Consider the following 17,606-nt stretch of genomic DNA (forward strand, 5'->3'; position numbering starts at 1 on the left):
ATGGCTAACACCTCTAATACAGGTTGAGGCTAGATGTACCTATGGAAACCTGTCATGGCTAACACCTCTAATACAGGTTGAGGCTAGATGTATCTATGGAAACCTGTCATGGTTAACACCTCTAATATAGGTTGAGGCTAGATGTACCTATGGAAACCTGTCATGGCTAACACCTCTAATACAGGTTGAGGCTAGATGTACCTATGGAAACCTGTCATGGCTAACACCTCTAATATAGGTTGAGGCTAGATGTACCTATGGAAACCTGTCATGGCTAACACCTCTAATATAGGTTGAGGCTAGATGTACCTATGGAAACCTGTCATGGCTAATACCTCTAATACAGGTTGAGGCTAGATGTACCTATGGAAACCTGTCATGGCTAATACCTCTAATACAGGTTGAGGCTAGATGTACCTATGGAAACCTGTCATGGCTAACACCTCTAATATAGGTTGAGGCTAGATGTACCTACGGAAACCTTTCATGGCTAACACCTCTAATACAGGTTGAGGCTAGATGTACCTATGGAAACATGTCATGGCTAACACCTCTAATATAGGTTGAGGCTAGATGTACCTATGGAATCCTGTCATGGCTAACACCTCTAATACAGGTTGAGGCTAGATGTACCTATGGAAACCTGTCATGGCTAACACCTCTAATATAGGTTGAGGCTAGATGTACCTATGGAAACCTGTCATGGCTAACACCTCTAATATAGGTTGAGGCTAGATGTATCTATGGAATCCTGTCATGGCTAACACCTCTAATACAGGTTGAGGCTAGATGTACCTATGGAAACCTGTCATGGCTAACACCTCTAATATAGGTTGAGGCTAGATGTACCTATGGAATCCTGTCATGGCTAACACCTCTAATACAGGTTGAGGCTAGATGTACCTATGGAATCCTGTCATGGCTAACACCTCTAATACAGGTTGAGGCTAGATGTACCTATGGAAACCTGTCATGGCTAACACCTCTAATACAGGTTGAGGCTAGATGTATCTATGGAAAATTGGCATGGCTAACACCTCTAATATAGGTTGAGGCTAGATGTACCTATGGAAACCTGTCATGGCTAACACCTCTAATACAGGTTGAGGCTAGATGTATCTATGGAAACCTGTCATGGCTAACACCTCTAATACAGGTTAAGGCTAGATGTACCTATGGAAACCTGTCATGGCTAACACCTCTAATACAGGTTGAGGCTAGATGTACCTATGGAAACCTGTCATGGCTAACACCTCTAATATAGGTTGAGGCTAGATGTACCTATGGAAACCTGTCATGGCTAACACCTGTAATACAGGTTGAGGCTAGATGTACCTATGGAATCCTGTCATGGCTAACACCTCTAATACAGGTTGAGGCTAGATGTACCTATGGAAACCTGTCATGGCTAACACCTCTAATACAGGTTGAGGCTAGATGTACCTATGGAAACCTGTCATGGCTAACACCTCTCATATAGGTTGAGGCTAGATGTACCTATGGAAACCTGTCATGGCTAACACCTCTAATATAGGTTGAGGCTAGATGTACCTATGGAAACCTGTCATGGCTAACACCTCTAATACAGGTTGAGGCTAGATGTACCTATGGAAACCTGTCATGGCTAACACCTCTAATACAGGTTGAGGCTAGATGTATCTATGGAAACCTGTCATGGTTAACACCTCTAATATAGGTTGAGGCTAGATGTACCTATGGAAACCTGTCATGGCTAACACCTCTAATACAGGTTGAGGCTAGATGTACCTATGGAAACCTGTCATGGCTAACACCTCTAATGTAAGTTGAGGCTAGATGTACCTATGGAAACCTGTCATGGCTAACACCTCTAATATAGGTTGAGGCTAGATGTACCTATGGAAACCTGTCATGGCTAATACCTCTAATACAGGTTGAGGCTAGATGTACCTATGGAAACCTGTCATGGCTAATACCTCTAATACAGGTTGAGGCTAGATGTACCTATGGAAACCTGTCATGGCTAACACGTCTAATACAGGTTGAGGCTAGATGTACCTATGGAATCCTGCCAAGGCTAACACCTCTAATACAGGTTGAGGCTAGATGTACCTATTGAATCCTGTCATGGCTAACACCTCTAATACAGGTTGAGGCTAGATGTACCTATGGAAACCTGTCATGGCTAACACCTCTAATATAGGTTGAGGCTAGATGTACCTATGGAAACCTGTCATGGCTAACACCTCTAATACAGGTTGAGGCTAGATGTACCTATGGAAACCTGTCATGGCTAACACCTCTAATATAGGTTGAGGCTAGACGTACCTATGGAATCCTGTCATGGCTAACACCTCTAATACAGGTTGAGGCTAGATGTACCTATGGAAACCTGTCATGGCTAACACCTCTAATATAGGTTGAGGCTAGATGTACCTATGGAAACCTGTCATGGCTAACACCTCTCATATAGGTTGAGGCTAGATGTACCTATGGAAACCTGTCATGGCTAACACCTCTAATATAGGTTGAGGCTAGATGTACCTATGGAAACCTGTCATGGCTAACACCTCTAATACAGGTTGAGGCTAGATGTACCTATGGAAACCTGTCATGGCTAACACCTCTAATACAGGTTGAGGCTAGATGTATCTATGGAAACCTGTCATGGTTAACACCTCTAATATAGGTTGAGGCTAGATGTACCTATGGAAACCTGTCATGGCTAACACCTCTAATACAGGTTGAGGCTAGATGTACCTATGGAAACCTGTCATGGCTAACACCTCTAATATAGGTTGAGGCTAGATGTACCTATGGAAACCTGTCATGGCTAACACCTCTAATATAGGTTGAGGCTAGATGTACCTATGGAAACCTGTCATGGCTAATACCTCTAATACAGGTTGAGGCTAGATGTACCTATGGAAACCTGTCATGGCTAATACCTCTAATACAGGTTGAGGCTAGATGTACCTATGGAAACCTGTCATGGCTAACACCTCTAATACAGGTTGAGGCTAAATGTACCTATGGAATCCTGCCAAGGCTAACACCTCTAATACAGGTTGAGGCTAGATGTACCTATTGAATCCTGTCATGGCTAACACCTCTAATACAGGTTGAGGCTAGATGTACCTATGGAAACCTGTCATGGCTAACACCTCTAATATAGGTTGAGGCTAGATGTACCTATGGAAACCTGTCATGGCTAACACCTCTAATACAGGTTGAGGCTAGATGTACCTATGGAAACCTGTCATGGCTAACACCTCTAATATAGGTTGAGGCTAGATGTACCTATGGAATCCTGTCATGGCTAACACCTCTAATACAGGTTGAGGCTAGATGTACCTATGGAAACCTGTCATGGCTAACACCTCTAATATAGGTTGAGGCTAGATGTACCTATGGAAACCTGTCATGGCTAACACCTCTAATATAGGTTGAGGCTAGATGTATCTATGGAATCCTGCCATGGCTAACACCTCTAATACAGGTTGAGGCTAGATGTACCTATGGAAACCTGTCATGGCTAACACCTCTAATATAGGTTGAGGCTAGATGTACCTATGGAATCCTGTCATGGCTAACACCTCTAATACAGGTTGAGGCTAGATGTACCTATGGAAACCTGTCATGGCTAACACCTCTAATACAGGTTGAGGCGAGATGTACCTATGGAAACTTGTCATGGCTAACACCTCTAATATAGGTTGAGGCTAGATGTACCTATGGAAATCTGTCATGGCTAACACCTCTAATACAGGTTGAGGCTAGATGTATCTATGGAAACCTGTCATGGCTAACACCTCTAATACAGGTTAAGGCTAGATGTACCTATGGAAACCTGTCATGGCTAACACCTCTAATACAGGTTGAGCCTAGATGTACCTATGGAAACCTGTCATGGCTAACACCTCTAATACAGGTTGAGGCGAGATGTATCTATGGAAACTTGTCATGGCTAACACCTCTAATATAGGTTGAGGCTAGATGTACCTATGGAAACCTGTCATGGCTAACACCTCTAATACAGGTTGAGGCTAGATGTATCTATGGAAACCTGTCATGGCTAACACCTCTAATACAGGTTAAGGCTAGATGTACCTATGGAAACCTGTCATGGCTAACACCTCTAATACAGGTTGAGACTAGATGTATCTATGGAAACCTGTCATGGTTAACACCTCTAATATAGGTTGAGGCTAGATGTACCTATGGAAACCTGTCATGGCTAACACCTCTAATACAGGTTGAGGCTAGATGTACCTATGGAAACCTGTCATGGCTAACACCTCTAATATAAGTTGAGGCTAGATGTACCTATGGAATCCTGTCATGGCTAACACCTCTAATATAGGTTGAGGCTAGATGTACCTATGGAAACCTGTCATGGCTAATACCTCTAATACAGGTTGAGGCTAGATGTACCTATGGAAACCTGTCATCGCTAACACCTCTAATACAGGTTGAGGCTAGATGTACCTATGGAAACCTGTCATGGCTAACACCTCTAATACAGGTTGAGGTTAGATGTACCTATGGAAACCTGTCATGGCTAACACCTCTAATATAGGTTGAGGCTAGATGTACCTATGGAAACCTGTCATGGCTAACACCTCTAATACAGGTTGAGGCTAGATGTACCTATGGAAACCTGTCATGGCTAACACCTCTCATATAGGTTGAGGCTAGATGTACCTATGGAAACCTGTCATGGCTAACACCTCTAATATAGGTTGAGGCTAGATGTACCTATGGAAACCTGTCATGGCTAACACCTCTAATACAGGTTGAGGCTAGATGTACCTATGGAAACCTGTCATGGCTAACACCTCTAATATAGGTTGAGACTAGATGTACCTATGGAAACCTGTCATGGCTAACATCTCTAATATAGGTTGAGGCTAGATGTACCTATGGAAACCTGTCATGGCTAATACCTCTAATACAGGTTGAGGCTAGATGTACCTATGGAAACCTGTCATGGCTAACACCTCTAATACAGGTTGAGGCTAGATGTACCTATGGAATCCTGCCAAGGCTAACACCTCTAATACAGGTTGAGGCTAGATGTACCTATTGAATCCTGTCATGGCTAACACCTCTAATACAGGTTGAGGCTAGATGTACCTATGGAAACCTGTCATGGCTAACACCTCTAATATAGGTTGAGGCTAGATGTACCTATGGAAACCTGTCATGGCTAACACCTCTAATACAGGTTGAGGCTAGATGTACCTATGGAAACCTGTCATGGCTAACACCTCTAATATAGGTTGAGGCTAGATGTACCTATGGAATCCTGTCATGGCTAACACCTCTAATACAGGTTGAGGCTAGATGTACCTATGGAAACCTGTCATGGCTAACACCTCTAATATAGGTTGAGGCTAGATGTACCTATGGAAACCTGTCATGGCTAACACCTCTAATATAGGTTGAGGCTAGATGTATCTATGGAATCCTGTCATGGCTAACACCTCTAATACAGGTTGAGGCTAGATGTACCTATGGAAACCTGTCATGGCTAACACCTCTAATATAGGTTGAGGCTAGATGTACCTATGGAATCCTGTCATGGCTAACACCTCTAATACAGGTTGAGGCTAGATGTACCTATGGAAACCTGTCATGGCTAACACCTCTAATACAGGTTGAGGCTAGATGTATCTATGGAAACTTGTCATGGCTAACACCTCTAATATAGGTTTAGGCTAGATGTACCTATGGAAACCTGTCATGGCTAACACCTCTAATACAGGTTGAGGCTAGATGTATCTATGGAAACCTGTCATGGCTAACACCTCTAATACAGGTTAAGGCTAGATGTACCTATGGAAACCTGTCATGGCTAACACCTCTAATACAGGTTGAGGCTAGATGTATCTATGGAAACCTGTCATGGTTAACACCTCTAATACAGGTTGAGGCTAGATGTACCTATGGAAACCTGTCATGGCTAACACCTCTAATACAGATTGAGGCTAGATGTACCTATGGAAACCTGTCATGGCTAACACCTCTAATATAGGTTGAGGCTAGATGTACCTATGGAAACCTGTCATGGCTAACACCTCTAATACAGGTTGAGGCTAGATGTATCTATGGAAACCTGTCATGGCTAACACCTCTAATACAGGTTAAGGCTAGATGTACCTATGGAATCCTGCCAAGGCTAACACCTCTAATACAGGTTGAGGCTAGATGTACCTATTGAATCCTGTCATGGCTAACACCTCTAATACAGGTTGAGGCTAGATGTACCTATGGAAACCTGTCATGGCTAACACCTCTAATATAGGTTGAGGCTAGATGTACCTATGGAAACCTGTCATGGCTAACACCTCTAATACAGGTTGAGGCTAGATGTACCTATGGAAACCTGTCATGGCTAACACCTCTAATATAGGTTGAGGCTAGATGTACCTATGGAATCCTGTCATGGCTAACACCTCTAATACAGGTTGAGGCTAGATGTACCTATGGAAACCTGCCAAGGCTAACACCTCTAATACAGGTTGAGGCTAGATGTACCTATTGAATCCTGTCATGGCTAACACCTCTAATACAGGTTGAGGCTAGATGTACCTATGGAAACCTGTCATGGCTAACACCTCTAATATAGGTTGAGGCTAGATGTACCTATGGAAACCTGTCATGGCTAACACCTCTAATACAGGTTGAGGCTAGATGTACCTATGGAAACCTGTCATGGCTAACACCTCTAATATAGGTTGAGGCTAGATGTACCTATGGAATCCTGTCATGGCTAACACCTCTAATACAGGTTGAGGCTAGATGTACCTATGGAAACCTGTCATGGCTAACACCTCTAATATAGGTTGAGGCTAGATGTACCTATGGAAACCTGTCATGGCTAACACCTCTAATATAGGTTGAGGCTAGATGTATCTATGGAATCCTGCCATGGCTAACACCTCTAATACAGGTTGAGGCTAGATGTACCTATGGAAACCTGTCATGGCTAACACCTCTAATATAGGTTGAGGCTAGATGTACCTATGGAATCCTGTCATGGCTAACACCTCTAATACAGGTTGAGGCTAGATGTACCTATGGAAACCTGTCATGGCTAACACCTCTAATACAGGTTGAGGCGAGATGTACCTATGGAAACTTGTCATGGCTAACACCTCTAATATAGGTTGAGGCTAGATGTACCTATGGAAACCTGTCATGGCTAACACCTCTAATACAGGTTGAGGCTAGATGTATCTATGGAAACCTGTCATGGCTAACACCTCTAATACAGGTTAAGGCTAGATGTACCTATGGAAACCTGTCATGGCTAACACCTCTAATACAGGTTGAGGCTAGATGTACCTATGGAAACCTGTCATGGCTAACACCTCTAATACAGGTTGAGGCGAGATGTATCTATGGAAACTTGTCATGGCTAACACCTCTAATATAGGTTGAGGCTAGATGTACCTATGGAAACCTGTCATGGCTAACACCTCTAATACAGGTTGAGGCTAGATGTATCTATGGAAACCTGTCATGGCTAACACCTCTAATACAGGTTAAGGCTAGATGTACCTATGGAAACCTGTCATGGCTAACACCTCTAATACAGGTTGAGACTAGATGTATCTATGGAAACCTGTCATGGTTAACACCTCTAATATAGGTTGAGGCTAGATGTACCTATGGAAACCTGTCATGGCTAACACCTCTAATACAGGTTGAGGCTAGATGTACCTATGGAAACCTGTCATGGCTAACACCTCTAATATAGGTTGAGGCTAGATGTACCTATGGAATCCTGTCATGGCTAACACCTCTAATATAGGTTGAGGCTAGATGTACCTATGGAAACCTGTCATGGCTAATACCTCTAATACAGGTTGAGGCTAGATGTACCTATGGAAACCTGTCATCGCTAACACCTCTAATACAGGTTGAGGCTAGATGTACCTATGGAAACCTGTCATGGCTAACACCTCTAATACAGGTTGAGGTTAGATGTACCTATGGAAACCTGTCATGGCTAACACCTCTAATATAGGTTGAGGCTAGATGTACCTATGGAAACCTGTCATGGCTAACACCTCTAATACAGGTTGAGGCTAGATGTACCTATGGAAACCTGTCATGGCTAACACCTCTCATATAGGTTGAGGCTAGATGTACCTATGGAAACCTGTCATGGCTAACACCTCTAATATAGGTTGAGGCTAGATGTACCTATGGAAACCTGTCATGGCTAACACCTCTAATACAGGTTGAGGCTAGATGTACCTATGGAAACCTGTCATGGCTAACACCTCTAATATAGGTTGAGACTAGATGTACCTATGGAAACCTGTCATGGCTAACATCTCTAATATAGGTTGAGGCTAGATGTACCTATGGAAACCTGTCATGGCTAATACCTCTAATACAGGTTGAGGCTAGATGTACCTATGGAAACCTGTCATGGCTAACACCTCTAATACAGGTTGAGGCTAGATGTACCTATGGAATCCTGCCAAGGCTAACACCTCTAATACAGGTTGAGGCTAGATGTACCTATTGAATCCTGTCATGGCTAACACCTCTAATACAGGTTGAGGCTAGATGTACCTATGGAAACCTGTCATGGCTAACACCTCTAATATAGGTTGAGGCTAGATGTACCTATGGAAACCTGTCATGGCTAACACCTCTAATACAGGTTGAGGCTAGATGTACCTATGGAAACCTGTCATGGCTAACACCTCTAATATAGGTTGAGGCTAGATGTACCTATGGAATCCTGTCATGGCTAACACCTCTAATACAGGTTGAGGCTAGATGTACCTATGGAAACCTGTCATGGCTAACACCTCTAATATAGGTTGAGGCTAGATGTACCTATGGAAACCTGTCATGGCTAACACCTCTAATATAGGTTGAGGCTAGATGTATCTATGGAATCCTGTCATGGCTAACACCTCTAATACAGGTTGAGGCTAGATGTACCTATGGAAACCTGTCATGGCTAACACCTCTAATATAGGTTGAGGCTAGATGTACCTATGGAATCCTGTCATGGCTAACACCTCTAATACAGGTTGAGGCTAGATGTACCTATGGAAACCTGTCATGGCTAACACCTCTAATACAGGTTGAGGCTAGATGTATCTATGGAAACTTGTCATGGCTAACACCTCTAATATAGGTTTAGGCTAGATGTACCTATGGAAACCTGTCATGGCTAACACCTCTAATACAGGTTGAGGCTAGATGTATCTATGGAAACCTGTCATGGCTAACACCTCTAATACAGGTTAAGGCTAGATGTACCTATGGAAACCTGTCATGGCTAACACCTCTAATACAGGTTGAGGCTAGATGTATCTATGGAAACCTGTCATGGTTAACACCTCTAATACAGGTTGAGGCTAGATGTACCTATGGAAACCTGTCATGGCTAACACCTCTAATACAGATTGAGGCTAGATGTACCTATGGAAACCTGTCATGGCTAACACCTCTAATATAGGTTGAGGCTAGATGTACCTATGGAATCCTGTCATGGCTAACACCTCTAATATAGGTTGAGGCTAGATGTACCTATGGAAACCTGTCATGGCTAATACCTCTAATACAGGTTGAGGCTAGATGTACCTATGGAAACCTGTCATGGCTAATACCTCTAATACAGGTTGAGGCTAGATGTACCTATGGAAACCTGTCATTGCTAACACCTCTAATACAGGTTGAGGCTAGATGTACCTATGGAAACCTGTCATGGCTAACACCTCTAATACAGGTTGAGGCTAGATGTACCTATGGAAACCTGTCATGGCTAACACCTCTAATATAGGTTGAGGCTAGATGTACCTATGGAAACCTGTCATGGCTAACACCTGTAATACAGGTTGAGGCTAGATGTACCTATGGAATCCTGTCATGGCTAACACCTCTAATACAGGTTGAGGCTAGATGTACCTATGGAATCCTGTCATGGCTAACACCTCTGATACAGGTTGAGGCTAGATGTACCTATGGAAACCTGTCATGGCTAACACCTCTAATATAGGTTGAGGCTAGATGTACCTATGGAAACCTGTCATGGCTAACACCTGTAATACAGGTTGAGGCTAGATGTACCTATGGAATCCTGTCATGGCTAACACCTCTAATACAGGTTGAGGCTAGATGTACCTATGGAATCCTGTCATGGCTAACACCTCTGATACAGGTTGAGGCTAGATGTACCTATGGAAACCTGTCATGGCTAACACCTCTAATATAGGTTGAGGCTAGATGTACCTATGGAAACCTGTCATGGCTAACACCTCTAATACAGGTTGAGGCTAGATGTACCTATGGAAACCTGTCATGGCTAACACCTCTCATATAGGTTGAGGCTAGATGTACCTATGGAAACCTGTCATGGCTAACACCTCTAATATAGGTTGAGGCTAGATGTACCTATGGAAACCTGTCATGGCTAACACCTCTAATACAGGTTGAGGCTAGATGTACCTATGGAAACCTGTCATGGCTAACACCTCTAATATAGGTTGAGACTAGATGTACCTATGGAAACCTGTCATGGCTAACATCTCTAATATAGGTTGAGGCTAGATGTACCTATGGAAACCTGTCATGGCTAATACCTCTAATACAGGTTGAGGCTAGATGTACCTATGGAAACCTGTCATGGCTAACACCTCTAATACAGGTTGAGGCTAGATGTACCTATGGAATCCTGCCAAGGCTAACACCTCTAATACAGGTTGAGGCTAGATGTACCTATTGAATCCTGTCATGGCTAACACCTCTAATACAGGTTGAGGCTAGATGTACCTATGGAAACCTGTCATGGCTAACACCTCTAATATAGGTTGAGGCTAGATGTACCTATGGAAACCTGTCATGGCTAACACCTCTAATACAGGTTGAGGCTAGATGTACCTATGGAAACCTGTCATGGCTAACACCTCTAATACAGGTTGAGGCTAGATGTACCTATGGAATCCTGTCATGGCTAACACCTCTAATACAGGTTGAGGCTAGATGTACCTATGGAAACCTGTCATGGCTAACACCTCTAATATAGGTTGAGGCTAGATGTACCTATGGAAACCTGTCATGGCTAACACCTCTAATATAGGTTGAGGCTAGATGTATCTATGGAATCCTGTCATGGCTAACACCTCTAATACAGGTTGAGGCTAGATGTACCTATGGAAACCTGTCATGGCTAACACCTCTAATATAGGTTGAGGCTAGATGTACCTATGGAATCCTGTCATGGCTAACACCTCTAATACAGGTTGAGGCTAGATGTACCTATGGAAACCTGTCATGGCTAACACCTCTAATACAGGTTGAGGCTAGATGTATCTATGGAAACTTGTCATGGCTAACACCTCTAATATAGGTTTAGGCTAGATGTACCTATGGAAACCTGTCATGGCTAACACCTCTAATACAGGTTGAGGCTAGATGTATCTATGGAAACCTGTCATGGCTAACACCTCTAATACAGGTTAAGGCTAGATGTACCTATGGAAACCTGTCATGGCTAACACCTCTAATACAGGTTGAGGCTAGATGTATCTATGGAAACCTGTCATGGTTAACACCTCTAATACAGGTTGAGGCTAGATGTACCTATGGAAACCTGTCATGGCTAACACCTCTAATACAGATTGAGGCTAGATGTACCTATGGAAACCTGTCATGGCTAACACCTCTAATATAGGTTGAGGCTAGATGTACCTATGGAATCCTGTCATGGCTAACACCTCTAATATAGGTTGAGGCTAGATGTACCTATGGAAACCTGTCATGGCTAATACCTCTAATACAGGTTGAGGCTAGATGTACCTATGGAAACCTGTCATGGCTAATACCTCTAATACAGGTTGAGGCTAGATGTACCTATGGAAACCTGTCATCGCTAACACCTCTAATACAGGTTGAGGCTAGATGTACCTATGGAAACCTGTCATGGCTAACACCTCTAATACAGGTTGAGGCTAGATGTACCTATGGAAACCTGTCATGGCTAACACCTCTAATATAGGTTGAGGCTAGATGTACCTATGGAAACCTGTCATGGCTAACACCTGTAATACAGGTTGAGGCTAGATGTACCTATGGAATCCTGTCATGGCTAACACCTCTAATACAGGTTGAGGCTAGATGTACCTATGGAATCCTGTCATGGCTAACACCTCTGATACAGGTTGAGGCTAGATGTACCTATGGAAACCTGTCATGGCTAACACCTCTAATATAGGTTGAGGCTAGATGTACCTATGGAAACCTGTCATGGCTAACACCTGTAATACAGGTTGAGGCTAGATGTACCTATGGAATCCTGTCATGGCTAACACCTCTAATACAGGTTGAGGCTAGATGTACCTATGGAATCCTGTCATGGCTAACACCTCTGATACAGGTTGAGGCTAGATGTACCTATGGAAACCTGTCATGGCTAACACCTCTAATATAGGTTGAGGCTAGATGTACCTATGGAAACCTGTCATGGCTAACACCTCTAATACAGGTTGAGGTGTGCTACACAATCACAGTAATTACCAACTGAACATACTTATCTATTAGCAGGCACTGAGGCAAGCAGCGACAGACAGACAGACAGACAGACAGACAGACAGACAGACAGACAGACAGACAGACAGACAGACAGACAGACAGACAGACAGACAGACTCCAGGAGCTGGAATCTGCTGCCATTTAAATGAGAATAAACAGCGACCCAATGACCCAACAACCAGAACAGAGCAGCTCCTACTGTAAAGCCTGCGTTTGAAGTTTTTACCAACCAAAGACCATCATCCAAGCACACTGCAGCATACCAGAGGACACAAACAGATATAAAGGGAGACTGACTGCCAACTAATGTATGGAGATTGTACAGTGCTTATGGAGAAATCGGATGTCATTGTTTGAGAATAAAGGGAGAAGTTCAGACAAAGGAAGCAGTGAAAACTGAAACTAGAAGAAAATAACAACCATGGATAGTGTGTGTGTGTGTGTGTGTGTGTGTGTGTGCGTGTGCGTGTGCGTGTGCGTGTGCGTGTGCGCTTGCGTTTTGGCTATATTGAACGTCAGCGAGGAGATGCTAAAAGTCAAGGAGACAAGAGAAAGTCAACACACGCAGCAGGAAGAAAGAAAGAGGCCAAACGGTCAGTGGTCAGTCTCTTCCCCACCTCAGGCACGGATAACCACAGTGAACTTTACATGAACACAAACCTCTGTGACCTGCCCTTGCTTGCTGTTAAGTTCATATTATGCTTGTTGACAAGGTTTGGCCAGTTCAAGACACTCTAAATGATTTTCTGTTGTACTAATCACCTGGACATCAAAACAACAGGAAATTGAAAAGATAATATCTGCAAATCTGCAACCAAATGGCCCTATATGGAGCCATGCCAGTCACAGCACAACAACAGGAAGTGATGCCTGTCAGTCACAACAACAGGATGTGATGTAAGGTACTTACATCCTCCCAGCCTTTGCCAGGTGTATAGGAGATGACTTCTAGGACGGGGTTGGCCAGGTAACCGTCACTGTCGAAAGAGTAGTCTCTGCCACCCAACGTGATGTTGCTGAAATACCTGACATTGGGAGACGGGGTGGGGTGAGGGGGGAGGGAGAAAGAGAGTCAGACGGTGCAGTGAGTGAGACTTCTGGGCCACAGATGAACTGCCCCCTCAGATTTCTCATGTTAAATAAAATATGAAAGTTACATTTTTTTTATGTTTTTTCTCTGTAATTCTACTAGCCACCTAGACATTTTATGAAATTGGCTTTAGCTAGCCCAGATTGGTTCCCAATCTCATAACTAGCTCCCAATAAGCCATTTCAGGCTGTTCATCAAGTTAAGATAGCTTATCTAACTATCTTAGCTGGCACGCCAGCTGGCAAGGTTGATAGACTTTAGAAAAGCAAGCAATTACTAAATGTACTGAATAACCCTCACATTCCTTTCAATTTAAGCAAAGATGCATATAAGCATATTTAGTTTCTTAAAAAAAAACACCATTCAGGAGGATACAGACAGCTCAAGAGGTATGCTTAGATACTGTATGCATAAATATATACATGTGAAGTCAGAAGTTTACATACACCTAAGCCAAATACATTTAAACTTTTTCACAATTCCTGACATTTAATCCTAGTAAAAATTCCCTGTCTTAGGTCAGTTAGGATTACCACTTTATTTTAAGAATGTGAAATGTCAGAATAATAGTAGAGAGAATGATTTATTTCAGCTTTTATTTATTTCATCACATTCCCAGTGAGTCAGAAGTTTACATACACTCAATTAGTATTTGGCAGCATTGCCTTTAAATTGTTTAACTTGGGTCAAACATTTCGGGTAGCCTTCCACAAGTTTCCCACAATAAGTTGGGTGAATTTTGGCCCATTCCTCCTGACAGAGCTGGTGTAACTGAGTCAGGTTTGTAGGCCTCCTTGCTCACACACTCTTTTTCAGTTCTGCCCACAAATTTTCTATAGGATTGAGGTCAGGGTTTGTGATGGCCACTCCAACACCTTAACTTTGTTGTCCTTAAGCCATTTTGCCACAACTTTGGAAGTATGCTTGGCGTCATTGTCCATTTGGAAGACCCATTTGCGACCAAGCTTTAACTTCCTGACTGATGTCTTGAGATGTTGCTTCAATATATCCACATAATTTTCCTACCTCATGATGCCATATATTTTGTGAAGTGCACCAGCCCCTCCTGCAGCAAAGCACCCCCGCAACATGATGCTGCCACCCCGTGCTTCACGGTTGGGATGGTGTTCTGCGGCTTGCAAGCCTCCCTTTTTCCTCCAAACATAACAATGGTCATTATGGCCAAACAGTTCTATTTTTGTTTCATCAGACCAGAGGACATTTCTCCAAAAATGATGATCTTTATCCCCATGTGCAGATGCAAACCGTAGTCTGGTTTTTGAGCAGTGGCTTCTTCCATGCTGAACGGCCTTTCAGGTTATGTCGATATAGGACTCGTTTAACTGTGGATATAGATACTTTTATACCTGTTTCCTCCAGCATCATGATTTGCACTTTTCCCACCACAGTACGTTCATCTCTAGGAGACATAACGCGTCTCCTTCCTGAGTGGTATAACGGCTGCGTGGTCCCATGGTGTTTAAACTTGCGTACTATTGTTTGTACAGATGAACGTGGTACCTTCAGGCATTTGGAAATTGCTCCCAAGGATGAACCAGACTTGTGTAGTCTACAATTTTTTTTCTGAGGTCTTGGCTGATTTATTTTGATTTTCCCATGATGTCAAGCAAAGAGGCACTGAGTTTGAAGGTAGGCCTTGAAATACATCCACAGGTACACCTCCAATTGACTGTAAATTAGCCTATCAGAAGCTTCTAAAGCCATGACATCATTTTCTGGAATTTCCCAAGCTGTTTCAAGGCACAGTCAACTTAGTGTATGTAAACTTCTGACCCACTGGAATTGTGATACAGTGAATAATAAGGGAAATAATATGTCTGTAAACAATTGTTGGAAAAATTACTTGTGTCATGCACAAAGTAGATGTCCTAACTGACTTGCCAAAACTATAGTTTGTTAACAAGAAATTTGTGGAATGGTTGAAAAACGAGTTTTAATGACTCCAACCTAACTGTATGAAACTTCCGACTTCAACTGTATGTATATATATATATAATAAATTATATATATTATATATATATATATATATATATATAGAGAGAGAGAGAGAGAGAGAGAGAGAGAGAGAGAGAGAGAGAGAGATATTACATAGATCTTTGGCTCTGGATTGCAGGAACAAACTGTTTGAGGTATTTGAATTCTCTAACTTCAGGACGATGTGCCTAGCCCCCCCCCGGACCACCCCCCAGCCATCCGTTAGTACTTTGTGCCCCCTCCAATTTTTGGGGTACATGACACCCCTGCTGGGCCATGTAAAGGTCTGCAGATATTAAGCAAATATTACTGCCAGACCACAATTTGTCAGACATTACCAAACATCAGAGTGGTCAGTGTGGATCTTTGAAGTGACACACCTGTATCCCTGGGGGCCTTGCGTAATCTCAACTTATTTTGTTAATAAGACAAGGCAGTTTTTATGACCGTTGCACCATCATGTCATCCCAGTGTATTTAGCTCATATGAAAATAGATCATCAGAGAGAATCCTAGTAGGATGCAGTTCCAGCCAGTGAACAGCAGGCAGCAGTACGTAAGGTGCTATCTGTCATCGGTTGCTTTTCCTGTTCTTTATCGTCTCCTTTTGGAACCATTTGGCTGTATCTTCTATTTGCATACCTAATCCTCTTTAAAAAATCTATGTCATTTAGCAGACACTCTTATTCAGAGGGATTTACAGGAGCAATTAGGTTTAAGTGCCTTGTTCAAGGGCACAGATTTTTCACCTAGTTGGCTCAGGGATTTAAACCAGCGAGCTTTTGGTTACCGACCCAATGTTCTTAACCACTAGGCTACTTGCTCCCCTATGCCGTGCTTGTCCTCTTTGCCCTCACCCCAACCACCTCCCATGCTCCCCCTTTTCCCCTCTACATCCATCCCTCCTCCCCCTCACCTCATCCTCCCCCGCACCCTGTGTGTTTGATTGGATTCCGTCATGCAGTTGGTGACAAAGTTTGGCCCTCCAGAGGCCCCATAGTCGCGGCGCAGTGCCACCGCCCCATGGGTCAGTATGGACACGCCCCGGGCGATCCTCATGCGGGGCTTGTCCTTCCAGCCCTGCGGACGCACGGCGAACAGGGCCCTGGGGAGACCCTCCATGCCAAGGCCGGACAGGGCTGGCCCCACAGCGAACCACATGTGAGAGGGTCCAGCCTGACCTGCGGCCCAGGCTGCTTTAAACACCAGCTCAGCCTCCTCCTGGGAACAGTAGAGCAGACGTACCTGGTGGAGGGGAATACAGGGGAGGAGGACAGGAGATACATGGGTACATAGTGAGATAAGGGGAGACAGGGAGAGAGAGAGACAGAAGGCTAGAGAGAGAGTGGGAGAGGGGCAGCACAGCAGACATACCTGGTGGAGGGGAATACAGGGGAGGAGGAGAGGAGATACATGGGTACATAGTGAGATAAGGGGAGACAGGGAGAGAGAGAGACAGAAGGCTAGAGAGAGAGTGGGAGAGGGGCAGCACAGCAGACGTACCTGGTGGAGGGGAATACAGGGGAGGAGGAGACGGGAGATACATGGGTACATAGTGAGATAAGGGGAGACAGGGAGAGAGAGTGGGAGGGGGGCAATACAGCAGACATACCTGGAGGAGTAGAATACATGGGAGGAGGGGGAGACAGACATATACAATAGTGATATACGTAAAGGCCAAGGGTCAAGGGAGACAGATAGGGGGAAGGGGAGGGAGAGATAGAGAGACAGAGGTTACTAGAGGAGGGGAAGAGGAGAGGAGAGATATACAGGTTATGTAGTGAGATTATGGCCATGGGATATGGAGGGAGGCAGAGAGAGAGAGAGAGAGAGAGAGAGCAACAAGACTCTCCTATAGGGGAAAGACAAAGCTATACTAACTAGTGAGGTGAAGGTTAAAGGATAGAAGCTGAAGGAGGACAGGAGGGAGAGAAGGCAGGAGGAGTAAGGAGGAGGGGGAAGACAGGAGGAGTAAGGAG

General features: G+C 43.7%; 1 protein-coding gene across 1 annotated transcript in view; it reads right to left on the bottom strand.

Annotated features, from left to right (window-relative positions):
- Positions 1–17,606, bottom strand: part of LOC115165985 (glutamate receptor ionotropic, NMDA 2D) — a 47,629-nt gene that overhangs the window by 12,362 nt on the left and 17,661 nt on the right. The window contains exons 4-5 of the mRNA XM_029719569.1: positions 16,544–16,872; positions 13,454–13,568 (exon numbers count right to left, since the gene is read on the bottom strand). Coding sequence (XP_029575429.1) covers positions 13,454–13,568; positions 16,544–16,872 — 444 coding nt within the window. The remainder of the gene's footprint in view (positions 1–13,453; positions 13,569–16,543; positions 16,873–17,606) is intronic.

This window comes from Salmo trutta, chromosome 3 (genome assembly GCF_901001165.1).
Source record: "Salmo trutta chromosome 3, fSalTru1.1, whole genome shotgun sequence".
Lineage (NCBI taxonomy): Eukaryota > Metazoa > Chordata > Actinopteri > Salmoniformes > Salmonidae > Salmo > Salmo trutta.